This window comes from Podarcis liolepis (assembly GCF_965112155.1).
Source record: "Podarcis liolepis genome assembly, chromosome: 15".
Taxonomy (NCBI): Eukaryota; Metazoa; Chordata; class Lepidosauria; order Squamata; family Lacertidae; genus Podarcis; species Podarcis liolepis.
The window spans coordinates 11,498,195-11,510,886 of NC_139566.1; the positions used below are offsets into that span (position 1 = coordinate 11,498,195).

Sequence of the window (12,692 nt, forward strand, 5' to 3'; positions counted from 1 at the left end):
CCCGATGCCGTCACAGAAAACATGCCTCTCCCCACCCCCTTTCCCCACAGTCATTTTTGTTTCTCCCCACCCCCGGACAAAACAGCTCTACCTGCAGCTCTGGTACGGAGAGGACCGACTCCTCCGAGGCAGACGACATTTCCTCATCTTCCTCATCTTGAGTGAAATCATCAAAGTCCTCTTCTTCCTCCTCCTCCGGCCCCTCTTTCTCGCCTGCCGACGCCTCCTGCCTGGCGGGAATCCCCCCAATGGCACGGCCGCCTGCGGTGGACAGATCCTTCTCCAAGGCGGCGCCGGAATCAGACCCTCCGGCAGCAGAGCTGCAGGCTTTCTCGGGAGAACTGCTGCTGGTGTTTTCCGCAGCGCCGGCTGCGCTCTGCAGGCCGTCGCCTTGGCCTCTCTCCTCGTTCTGGCCGGAGCCCGGCTTGCCGTGAGCTTCCTTCTGCTCAGCGGCGCCCTCTGGTCTCGGCTCCACATCCAGCTCCTGCCCCAGTTCCAACACCAGCTCCTCTCTGACCGGGCTGCCGGCGGAGCTCAGCTCCTCCGGAATGGGGGAAGCCACTGGAGGCAGGTCTCTGGGTTTCTCTGTTTCAACCTTCACGGTCTCCCCCATCTCAGGCAAAGAGGAGAAGAGCCCTGGGGTCCCCAGATCAGCAGACTTCCCTTCGCTCGGTTCCCCGAACCCTTCGACGGGAGTCTCTCCTTGGACCCCAAGGTCAGGATCGGACGACCACCGGCCGCTGTCTTCACCGGCGGAGACCAACGGCGACGTCTCTCGTGGCTCCGGGGATGCGATTCCGCCGGCAGGCGGGCTCACGAACGCGGAATCCTTGGTGGGGACAGGGGAGCTGGTGGCATTTGACGTCACCACCAGCGACGGTGCCGGAGAGGTTGCTAGCGGCTGGCTCAGTGGGCACGGGAAAGGGTTAGGGTTGACCAGCAAGGTGGTGATGGGGATGGGCTGAGCAGCGCTGCCTGCGCCGCTCGATGCCAACGGGTGCAGGACGTTGCAGCCGTTGGCAATGCCGACCACTTTCACGGCACCGGCCGGGACGGTGAAGATGACTGGGGCCGGGTGCAGAAGGGGAGAGGGCTTGAACAGGGGGGCGGCTTTGGGGCTCTTCTTCTTCTGGTAGCCCCTGGGGGTGCTAGGCTTTCGGACCTTCGTCGCAGGCAGCGCCGGCGGGATCATCTTGGTCTGGAAGGCGACCGGCAGGGAGGAGACCAAGTTCTGGGGCAGAGCAGCAGCCAAGCAGGCCCTGGAGCCGGACTGGGGCGGAGCGGAGAGCACCCCCTGGAGGTCAAAGCTGGCACTGCTCCCTGTGGCCGGCAGAAGGCTCAAGTGCTGAATCCCCCCTGGCAAGGGCTGCACCAGCGGGGCAGGCTGAATCAGGCGGGGGACGCGCCCGGGAGGCTTGCTGGGAGGGGCTTCTGGCTGAGGCTGCCGGGCGCCCACCTTCAGGTAGTGGTTGGTGCCGGCGGGGAGCAGGCAAAGGCCTGGCCGGACAGGGAGGGGCTTGGCGGCGGCCTGTCTCTGCCGCCTCCAGGCCTTCCGGCAGATGCGGCTGGTGAGGGGCCTCAGGATCAGCTGCAAACCCTCGGGCATGCGCAGGGGGTATTTCTCATCCCTCGCTGTCTCCGCAGGATCCCTCCCCGCTTTACCCAGGTCATGATCGGAGCCAGGGAAGCTGGACACAGCTCCAGCGCTTTGCTCCAGTGCCTCCTGGATGAATGGCAAGCTGGCCTGGAGGAAGAAACAACAGGAAAGGGGCAGGGAAGGGGAAAGAGCCAAATCAGAATTACCGTATTTTTCGCTCTATAGGATGCACCGGACCATAGGATGGGGAGAACAGGGAAAAAAAATTCCCCCCCTCTCTGCTCAGCGCCCCTTCAACGAAGCGGCAGAAGAAATGGAGCCCCTTCCATTTCTCCTCCCGCTTCGCTGAAGGGGCATTGCGCAGAGAGGGAAAACTGTGCAGCGCCTCTCCAGCGAAGCAAAGCCTGGAGAGCAAGAGGGATCAGTGTACACCGACCCCTCTCGCTCTCCAGGCTTCAGGTGGCTATCTGCAAGCCTTCGGAGCGCAGCGGGAACTCCTGCTGCGCTCTGAAGGCTTGCGGATAGCTGCCTGAAGCCCCCGGAGCGCAGTGGGAGTTTGCGCTGCGCTCCGGGGGCTTCAGGCGGCTTCAGTGAAAGCAACGCAAAGCCTCCAGAGCGCGGGGGGAGGTCTCCCTCTGCGCTTCGGAGGCTTTGCGTTGCTATCGCTGAAGCCAAGGAGCCTGCATTCGCTCCATAGGACGCACACACATTTCCCCTTCATTTTTGGAGGGGGAAAACTGTGTCCTATAGAGCGAAAAATACGGTATGCCTAAAGCAGAGAGATTAGCGAGGTGATGGAGGATGGCTTTTCTGAACCTCAAGAGCAGGTGAGGGATTGTAAGCTGCCTTACACCACGTCAGACCACTGGGCCCACGTAGCTCAGCTCTATTACTGTGGTCTTCACCACTTCTTGTGACTGTGAGTTCCAAGGGGTGAATTATGCATCGTGGGGCCCCAGGTCTCATCCTGAGCCCAGCCTATTATTATATACAGGGAAGTATATGTCTACACTGATTAGCAGTGGCTCTCCAGGACTTTTGGCACGGACACGTTTCCCAGCCTTACGTGGAGACGCTGGGGATTGAATCTCAGACTGTCTGCAAGATGATCAAGGGTCTGGAAACCAGGCCTGATGAGGAACGGTTGAGGGAGCTGGGTGTGTTTAGTTTGGGAAAGAGGAGCCTGAGAGGAGGTGGGATAGCCTTCTTCAAATATCTTAAGGGCTGCCCCATGGAAGAGGGAGCAAGCTTGTTTGCTCCCGCTCTGGAGGGTAGGACTGGAACCAATGGCTTCAAGTTACAAGAAAGGAGATTCCAACGAAACAGCAGAAATAACTTTCTGACGTCAAGAGCTGTGAAACAGACTGCCTTGGAAGGTGGTGGATTCTCCTTCCTTGGAGGTTTTTAAGCAGAGGTTGGATGGCCATCTGTCTTGTATTATCTAGCTGAGATTCCTGCATTGGACTAGATGACACTCGGGTCCCTTTCAACTCTACAGTTCTGTGATTCTATCTATGCAATGCATGTGCTTGGCCACTGAGCTACGGTCCTTCCCCTGGAAATAAAGTAAGCTTCCAGTCCTCATGGTGCTGCATAAAAGGCTGGATTGAACAGGAACATAAGGAAATTGCCTTACACCAAATCAAACCATTGCTCCATTTGGCGTGGAACTCTCCTTATGTGGACCGGCAGTGAATATGGAGGGTCTGGGCTAAGAAAGGGGTCAGGACCGAAAGTTACGTTGTTCAATCCCTTCAGAAGCCGCCTTATACTGTGTCTTGTTCAGTACTGTCTTCACCATTGCTCAGGGATGGGGAAGCTGTTTCCTTCCAAATGCTAGGGGACTTCAACTCCCATCCGTCCCAGCCAGTGTGGCCAATACGGTGGTACCTCGGGTTAAGTACTTAATTCGTTCCAGAGGTCCGTACCTAACCTGAAACTGTTCTTAACCTGAAGCACCTCTTTAGCTAATGGGGCCTCCTGCTGCTGCCGCGCTGCCGGAGCACGATTTCTGTTCTCGTCCTGAAGCAAAGTTCTTAACCTGAAGCACTATTTCTGGGTTAGCGGAGTCTGTAACCTGAAGCACATGTAACCTGAAGCGTATGTAACCCGAGTAGAGCCCAGCAACCTCTAGAGGGCCACAGCTTCCCCATCTTGGGTCGACACTGATTGTCTTTCCCAGCCCATACTCAGAGAGGGGCTGAACGTAGGACTTGGGATAATAGAATCTTAAGAGTTGGAAGGGACCCAAGGGTCATCTAGTCCAACCCCCTGCAATGCGGGAATCTCAGCTAAAGTATCCAAAACACCTAATGACTTCCTGATGCTCTGCCACTGAGCTTCGTCCCCGACCTCAAAGGAGGAAATACCTTCAACCAGAAGGGCAAACGATGCTCCTCTTGTTCCACGGGGGGTTTCCATTCCCCAGGCTGGATCTCGTCACAAAGCTTCGGCAGGCTAGGCAATTGCTTCGTTGTCTTATAGTGCTGAGAATCGAAGAGAGGGAGAAACAAGTCTAAGTTCTGGACTCCCTGCACCAGTATGGCTCTCTCTGATCCTGGGGTGAAGAACCTGTTAGGCTCTCCAGATGGTGCTGGACTCCAGCTCCCATCAGCCCCAGCCAGCATGGCCAACAGTCAGGGACAATGGAAGTCCAGCAACACCTGGAGGGCTGCAGGCTCCCCACCCCTGTCTTACGCCAATCATATTCCAACCTATCAGGGATCACATATTCAATGCACCTACAGAGCTGTGAAGCAAGGATGGGGAGTCCATGGCCATTCGGATGTTGCTGGACTCCATCGGTCCTAGTCAACGGTCAGAGATGATGGGAGTTGTAGTCCAGCAATATCTGGAGGGCCACAGCCTTTACTTCCACTGGGGCAGGGTGCAAAGGAAAGGAAGGAGTTCAGCTCTAACAATATTCATTCATTCATTCATTCCCTGCCCATCTGGCTGGGTTTCCCCAGCCACTCTGGGCGGCTTCCAACAAAATATTAAAATACAATAACGTATTTTCCCAAACTATACCTGTTTTAGGACTACAATTCCCATTATCCCTGACCACTGGTCCTGCTAGCTAGGGGTGATGGGAGTTGTAGTCCAAAAACAGCTGTAGAGACCCAAGTTTGGGAAAACCCTGGGCTAGCCTTCCTTCCCTGCCCCCCTGGCTCCAGCTACGCCTGCTCCTTGATAGCCCAAGTAAGGTTGGGGCCGAGCACTCATACCCGCACCCCAACCCTTCCAGATTAAGCTGAGATCCAGCATCCTTGGAGGCCCCCAAACTGCAGCCCAACCCAGCCCATATGGTCGTCTTCCTGGGATTGCAGCTGGCAAGGCCAGCTCACTTCCACCAAACACGTGAGGAAGAGTTGCTGACTCCACACCAGAGTAAACCACCTGGCGCCCCACTCACTTTGATGATGTTGTCAGGGACCCGGTTCATATTGAGGTTCTTGATCCGCACTGTCAGCTGGCGGGCTGTCTTGGTCATCAGGAGGTACCTGCTGATCAGAGGTTTGGGGAACTCTGTCCCTTCGAAATGCTTCAGTCCCAAGGCTAACAAACTGGCGGAGATGGGGGAGAGAAGACAGAGGGGAAAGCTAGTCAGGCCGTGTGTTGAACCACCCGACTCTAGATGGGGGTTGCAGCTCCCATCACCCCAGATCATTGGCCATGCTGGCTGGGAGTTTCAGGAGTCCCAAGAACATCTGAAGACCATGGTGGTGGCAGAGCCTGGAATAAAGGCAGATCTTCCGATTCCTAGGAGGTCTTCCCTCCCCACAAGCTGCCACAACCACTCGCCCCAAGGGTTGCATACACGGATCTAAGCACCTACTTGTCTTCCCCTTTCGTGAAGATAATCTTGTCCCGGGGCAACTTGGCCTTTAAGGAGCAGGTGGGCAGCAACTCTGGGTACATGAAGACCCTCCGTGTGGCCAAAATCCACGCAACCTGCTTCGGCAGGCAAACAAAGTCGCTCACTGTAGGAAGAACCGTCAGGAAGGAAGGAGCAAGAGGGGAGAGGAGAGGAGAGGCAGCAATCAGAAGGATGAGCTGAAGATACACAGCGCCACTTGCTGAAGTCAAGCCCCACCCAAGGGACCATCTGCCAGGCAGTGTTAGAAACTCAAATATAAAAGCTAGGTGCCGAATGTCTCCTTAAACCAAGGTTACAGATGCCAAAAGAGAATGTCTAGTTGCCACCTTCAGACAAGATGGCTCTATGAAGGAATGGGTTTCTGTGCAGTCAGTTTAAAACTGACTCAACCCCCCCCCTTTTCTTCTTTCTCCAAGAGAGCACTCTAAAATGCATCAGCTTGAGCTGTTGAGCAAATGCATAACAAGAACACAGCTGTATAAACAAACTCTCTCCTTTATCAGTCACAGCAAGGGATGACCTTGGCTGTTCCAGTAGAAGTAGGGATGACATGTCTAGGGCTTATCTCACATCCTGACGCACAGACCTAGTCCGGGAACAGTGCCAGAGTGTGTTCTTGGAGTTGGTGACCTCTTGCCCCAAGATAAGAGTAGGAACAGGAATACCCTTTTATGGTCAGAAGTACAGGAAGGAATACCCTTTTATGGTTAAGAATACCGGAGCAGGAACACATGTGATGTCAACCTGCGTGTATAGGCTGACGTGGTTGGATTCCTGGGGAAGGAGGGAGAAGGTGCCTGGAGGATATATATACTGCATGAAATTTCTCATTTCTTTGGACTTGCTGCGGACACACCAAGCAGGTGCCTTTCTGCTGTTCCGGAGAGCAGAAATAAAGAACTCTTTCTCTGAACCAACCCTCGGTGTCATTTGACTTCCTTCCTCCTGTCCGGGAGCAACGCAGACCCAATCGGTGAACTCCAATAAGGCTACATCTAAAGTCTTATTTTTCAAATGATGCACTGAATGTGATTGAAAACCAGTTAAACATCTGTTTGAAACAGGCATTTTTTTAAAAAAAATCAAAATGCAATTCAAATAAAGTTAATCTAAAAAGGATTAAAACACCTATCAGCTTTTATATGTCTGGATTGCCTAAACAAACGTGTTTCTTAGCAGGCACCAGAAATAGCGAAGGCGCATGCCTTTATGTCAATCGGCAGGGAGTTCCAAAGTATGAACCTGTGAGACCAGGGTTCAAATCCCCACTCAGTCGTGGAGCTCGCTGGGGGACCTTGGGCCAAGCGCCATCTCTCAGCCTAACCCACCTCACAGGGTTGTTGTGAGGGTAAAACACCATGAGCTCCTTAGAGGAAAGGCGAGACCTAAATGCCTCAAACAGACAATTAAAAGTTGACTCCAGAGGCTCTGCACAAGGGACCCTGTTACACACCATTCTTCTTAACCGCTTTGCGGGGGCTCCATTCGATCTTAACATGCGAGTCGAAGTCCTTGATGAGCTGCAAGGCATCCTTCAAGTTGCACGGCTGAAACGTGGTCTGGAATTTGGGCCCCAAGGGCTGGCGGAGCATGGCGGAGCTCTGAGCGAAAGTATCCAGCTCGGTCTATGGAATGAGAAGAGGGTAGAAACGGCAGGCAACCGGGGGTGAAGGGGCACAATGGCTTCTCAGCCCAGGGCCAGACCAAGACATTTTGCCGCCTGAGGCAAACCAGAAAATGACGCCCCCGGCCTGCCATGCCTTACTCCTACAGAGGGTTTTATGCCCCGCGGAGGACCTTAAGGTCCACAAATGACAACACCTTGGAGGTCCCAGGTCGCAAGCTGGTTAGATTGGTCTCAACTAGGGCCAGGGCCTTTTCAGTACTGGCCCCGACTTGGTGGAACGCTCTGTCACAAGAGACTAGGGCCCCGCGGGACTTGACATCTTTCCGCAGGGCCTGCAAGACAGAGCTGTTCCGCCTGGCCTTTGGTTTGGACTCAGTCTGACCCTTATGTTTCCCTCCCCTTATGGTTTTGATCTATGGGCTACTATTAAAATGAGGTTGCATTTTAAACTGTATTTTAACCCATATTTTAAATTGGGGTTTTTTCTCCCCCCCCCCCATTATGTTTTTATTGTAGTTTTACTGGTGTTAGCCGCCCTGAGCCTGGCTCTGGCTGGAGAGGGTGGGGTATAAATAAAAGAATTATTATTATTATTAGCCTTCACTGAGGCTGCTTCCAAACTGCAGGGCTGGACAGGGCGCAGGGCCAGCTCTAGACATTTTGCTGCCTGAGACGAAGGACAAGGAGGCGCCCTCCTCCCACGAAGCCTAGACAGAAGCCAGCTAGACTGGTAGCTGAATGTTACTTCAATACAGGTGAAAGGACTGCATCTTTCACCGCACTCAAGGGGCTAGTGCAGGGCACCCATAGCTGTTCGCTCCCCCCCCCCCACACACACACAACTCAGCATCTGTTGCCTGACTGCTTCACTGTAAGGCCGGCCCTCTCTCACGCTAAACCTTCTTAGCGCTTGCATGGTGGAGATACTGGGGAATCAAAGCTGAGACGAACGAAATGGGGTAGGGAAAACCTTTGCGGCTGCAGTTGCCCCACAAACCCCAAACACTTCAAAATACCATCTCAGTCAGATTGCCTTTTATTATATCTGAGCTGCATGCTGCAAAGTACTTTAGATTCATCCAAAGCCCAATGGGATACTAAACCACCAGTTAGCTTTTAGGTATAAAAGAAACAAAACAAAACCCTAAGTCGCTAGTCCTTATGGCCAACTCTGGTGGTGGATGGGGGAGAGCAGCAGTCTGGGAGTGGGCATTCTCTGCGGAAGCCCCTAAGCTGTGGAAACCCAGCCCCATTGAAGTGCGAAAGGCACCTCTGATTTAATAACGCTCTGGCTATTCTGCAACACAAGCCCCAAACCCAACCAGAACAAAGCACAGATGAGGGAAGGCATGGCCTCAGTCCTACGTGCGGCAGCAGAAAGGACTGCCGGGGTGAAGCTGAGCCAAACTCCTTACCAGAAAGAGCCGTGTGGTGCTGGCCTCTGAGCTCAGGCTGGGGTTGCAGCTGCTGAGAAGGTAGGCCTGGGTCAAGAGCTGCACGTGCTGCGAGCAGAGGGAAAAGAATCAGAGTTGAAGAGTTAGAAGGGTCCCCGAGAATCCAACCCACTGCAGTGCAGGAATCCGAGTTGCTGCCCACCAGAAATGGGTGCTATAGCCACAGGTCAGGAGGCCAGCGACCTCTGCAGACACACACACACACCCCATCTGGATTTTGGGGCAAGCACTGCAGACACCCCACCCCACCCTGTTCCCCAGGGTCAGCTTCCCACAATAGAAGTAGTGCATGCAGACACAAGCTCCACTTTCCCAAAGGATCCGGGTAAAGGTCAGAGCCAGTGGAAGTAATCTGAGCCTTGGAAAGCATGCTGAGCTGAAGGAGGAAGTGTGAAAGGCTGCCGCTCCTTCGCACTTCCACCTTCAACTCTATGACCCTTTTGGAAAGGATGGAACCTCCTCACCATCTCATGACCAAGGGGACAGTGGGGGGCAGGAGGTGGACTTTCCCTCCCCAACCTTTTCCTCATGGGCCATGACTTTTTAGACCAGTGTTTCCCAAAATGTGGGTCTCCGGCTGCTTTTGGACTACAATTCCCATCATCCCTGAACGTTGGTCCTGCTAGCTAGGGATGATGGGAGTTGTAGTCCAAAAACAGCTGGAGACCCAAGTTTGGGGAACACTGGGGTTTTTTTAGACTGCGAGGTCAAGGGCTGCAGCAAGAACAGGAACTGATTTTAGCAAGCCACTCCAAGGACGGGATATGAATGTAAAATAAATAAAAAAGAGAGAAGAGAGAGAAAGCAGCACAAAAGCAGAGAGCAAACAGGAGAAAGCAGAGAAAGCCCTTCCTTGTCTGGCGTGGTGCTGTTTTTCCTTCCAAACAATACCTGTTGCATCTGCTGCTGCAGCCTCTTCTTCTGCCCGGCGTCCAGCACCAGGGTTTGGACCGGCTTCTCACGGAGCTTCAGCCTCTCCGCTTCCTGGGGCAGCTTGGCGGCCGACTTCTTCATGCGCAGCTGCTCCAGCTGCTCCTTGACCGTCCGGTGCTGCTCGTTCAGCAAGTTGGCCAGGGGCTCCTCAAACCTGCACAGGGTCAAAGGACGGCTTGTGTTGAGAAAGCTGCAGAGAAAGCTCTGAAGACCCAGGTAAGTCATAGAATCATAGAGTTGGAAGAGACCACAAGGGCCATCGAGTCCAACCCCCTGCCAAGCAGGAAACACCATCAGAGCACTCCTGACATATGGTTGTCAAGCCTCTGCTTAAAGACCTCCAAAGAAGGAGACTCCACCACACTCCTTGGCAGCAAATTCCACTGTCGAACAGCTCTTACTGTCAGGAAGTTCTTCCTAATGTTTAGGTGGAATCTTCTTTCTTGTAGTTTGGATCCATTGCTCCATGTCCGCTTCTCTGGAGCAGCTATGGAGCTATGGAGTATTCTACCAATCTCAGCTTCGGTCACTGAGTTGCGGTGGCTCAGCATCCACTGTCAAAGGCAATCATGCTTCTGAACATGGGTTGCTGGAAACCGCAGGAGAGGAGAATACTGTTTGTGGACTTGGCTGGACTAGGCTGTTCTTGTCCAAATCAAGGTCACGTTTGCTCACAAAAACCAGAAGAGCCTGGCTGCTAGCTCAGGCCAATGACCCACCTAGTCCAGCATCCTGCTTCTCACACTGGCCAATCAGATTCCTCCAGGGAGCCCAGCAGAATGGCATGAATGCAAGAACCCTCCCTCACTCTTACTCATCAGAGGAACCCTGTTGGATCAGCCCGAAAAGCAGTGGCATGCAGTGAATTATTTTCTGTAGGGGAACATTTAGGGCCAGAGGCACCAGCTGGTGAGAGCAATTGGGGGGGGGGGAACGTTGCGCACATGAGCATCGCACCTCCCTAGGCTGGGCAGAAGCTTCCTGGGTTTGGGAAAGAGACGCCAGGGGAACATTTAGGGGCCTAGCCTAGTCCCCCTAGTCCACTGACCGCACACCACTTGGGCAAAAGGCCCATCTAGTCCGGCACTCTAAGAAAGAAAGAAACGCCCACAAGCACAAACCAAGCCCATCACTCTCTCCACTTTTGAGTCCCAGCAACTGGTGTTCAGAGGTGTACAGCCTCTGAGGCAGAACACAGCCACTGTGGCTAGTAGTCACTGATAGCTTTATCCTCTTTTCACGCCATTCAAGTTGGTGGCTGCTGCTGCCTCCTGAGGGGGGGGGGACTCCATAGCTATTCACAGTGTTAAGAGGTCCTTCATTTTGTCTGTCCTAAATCATCCAGCACTCAGGTTCCCCAGACAGTCCCAAGTCCCCGGAAGAACCAAGCAAGAACCATCAAAGCTTGCTTTTAAGGGACGCAGCACAGGCCATGGGGAAGAAGACATAGTGGGACACGGCATAGTGCCCCTGTGCAGTAGGTCACTCTCATCTTCTCCACGTTGCAGATGAAAGGTAGAGAGGGGTGAGAGAGAGCAGCTTGCCAAAGGCAACATGAAACGGGGACCTGCAAGCCACCACGTGCCTCTCATGTGCTCTATCAGCCACACAGGAGCAAGAGGCAGCTTAGGAAGTTTGGGAAAAGGACAGGCCCATAAGGACATGCCTAGCATTGGGAGATGCCCTTTCCCCAAATCAGGATGTCTGGTGCAGGAGAAGCAACGAGCCTCTTTCTTTCTTTCTTTCTTTCTTTCTTTCTTTCTTTCTTTCTTTCTTTCTTCCACACATACATTCCCGCTCTGGTTTTCAGACTGTAGCTGGGCAGAGCTGGTCTTGCCGCCCCCTTCCAGTACTGCTCAACCTAGAAGGGATGGCGGAGGCCCAGCGGTTCCTTTGCCTCCCTTCCCAAACAGAGTCAGCTTTCCTTTGAGCCAACCTGCCCCATAGACCAAGAGGCTTGCCCACGGCCTCCTTGGTGGAGATGCACACCAGGCCCCATTTGCAAGATGAAGGGGGAGAAATAGGCGGCTGCAGCAGCTCCTTCCCACTCCTCTCCCTGGGCCAAGAAGCAACCAAGAAGGTGAACTGCGTGGCAGAATCCTGACCAGCCCTCCACCGCCTTCCCACAAACCACTACACCTAGCCAGCCACTTCTCCTGTTCCTGAAAAGTTCATTCAAGTCAATTATTGGTCAACTGATTTTTTTTCTCCCACACTTCCTCCCTGTTTTTCAGGATGTGTCCAGCTAAGAACCTCAGGCCTGGGGTGCTGAAAGTGGCTCTGTCTGGTCCTCAGAAATCTTCCCAGCCCCCTGGTCCATCTTCCTACTGGCAGCACTGACTGGCAGCAGCTCTCCAGCGGTTCAGGAAGGGGGCCTCCCCAGTCCTACTTGGAGATGCCTGGGAGTGAACCTGGGACCTTCTGTGTGCAAAGTGAAGGCTCTCTCCCTGAGCTATGGCCTTCCCCCCTAACAGAAGGGGAACAAAATGGCTTGGGGCAGGACGAGAACGGCCCATCCTACCTGAGCACCTGCGGAGTGTTAAAATTTGGCCGGGCCTCCGCAGCACTGTCCTCGTCCTCTGGCCCTTCATCCTCTACGTTGGAGAAGCCCATCTCATCCTGAAACTGAAGCAGAAACACACAGGCCAAGTCAGTGGCACAGCCAGGGGCAGAAAGGGCTTGGAGAAATCAACCAAGACTCAGCTGGCACAGAAGGGCACCCACTACCAGAGCGCCACTGAAAATTCAGCCCATCTTCCTTAGATTTAAGAGGTAATGACTTGCAGCTTGCGCAGCAGTTATGTTTACTGGAGTTGCGCATCAATTGCATATAATCAGAACAACCCCAGAATTGTCCACACACAACCATCCCTACCTTTCCAAAGCCGGCACAGCTAGCAGGCCTTGCCCTCAAGGCAAGGTGGAGAGCTTTGAAGCTCTTTGCTTTGCTTACTGGGCTCTGGGAGGTTCTCACACACCTTCCCAGAGCTCAGTAAGCAGCAGGAGGAGAGCTTTAAAGCTCTTTCCACAGCAAGGAAAGCACAGAAGCAGCTTTTGAACGCTCTGCCTTGCATGTGTTTTAATTTGTGCAGCCACCGGGCGCAAAAAAACTGCCATCGAGCGAATTAAGTTGTGAGTCGACTGTACTTCCTCTTTTTTAAATTTTTGCGTTAGCAAGTTTCTTGAAGGGCTAGGAATTTT

General features: G+C 53.6%; 1 protein-coding gene across 4 annotated transcripts in view; it reads right to left on the bottom strand.

The window, feature by feature from the left end:
• The window catches only part of GON4L (gon-4 like), a 41,483-nt gene that overhangs the window by 13,825 nt on the left and 14,966 nt on the right, over positions 1 to 12,692 (bottom strand). For all 4 annotated transcript variants that reach the window (XR_014519724.1, XM_083477495.1, XM_083477493.1 and 1 more), the window contains exons 14-21: positions 12,013 to 12,116; positions 9,450 to 9,645; positions 8,520 to 8,606; positions 6,931 to 7,102; positions 5,436 to 5,580; positions 5,013 to 5,163; positions 3,967 to 4,083; positions 92 to 1,744 (exon numbers count right to left, since the gene is read on the bottom strand). Coding sequence is in view for 3 of the 4 variants with exons in the window: in XM_083477495.1 (XP_083333621.1) it covers positions 92 to 1,744; positions 3,967 to 4,083; positions 5,013 to 5,163; positions 5,436 to 5,580; positions 6,931 to 7,102; positions 8,520 to 8,606; positions 9,450 to 9,645; positions 12,013 to 12,116 (2,625 nt within the window). In the remaining variant the exon portion in view is untranslated. The remainder of the gene's footprint in view (positions 1 to 91; positions 1,745 to 3,966; positions 4,084 to 5,012; positions 5,164 to 5,435; positions 5,581 to 6,930; positions 7,103 to 8,519; positions 8,607 to 9,449; positions 9,646 to 12,012; positions 12,117 to 12,692) is intronic.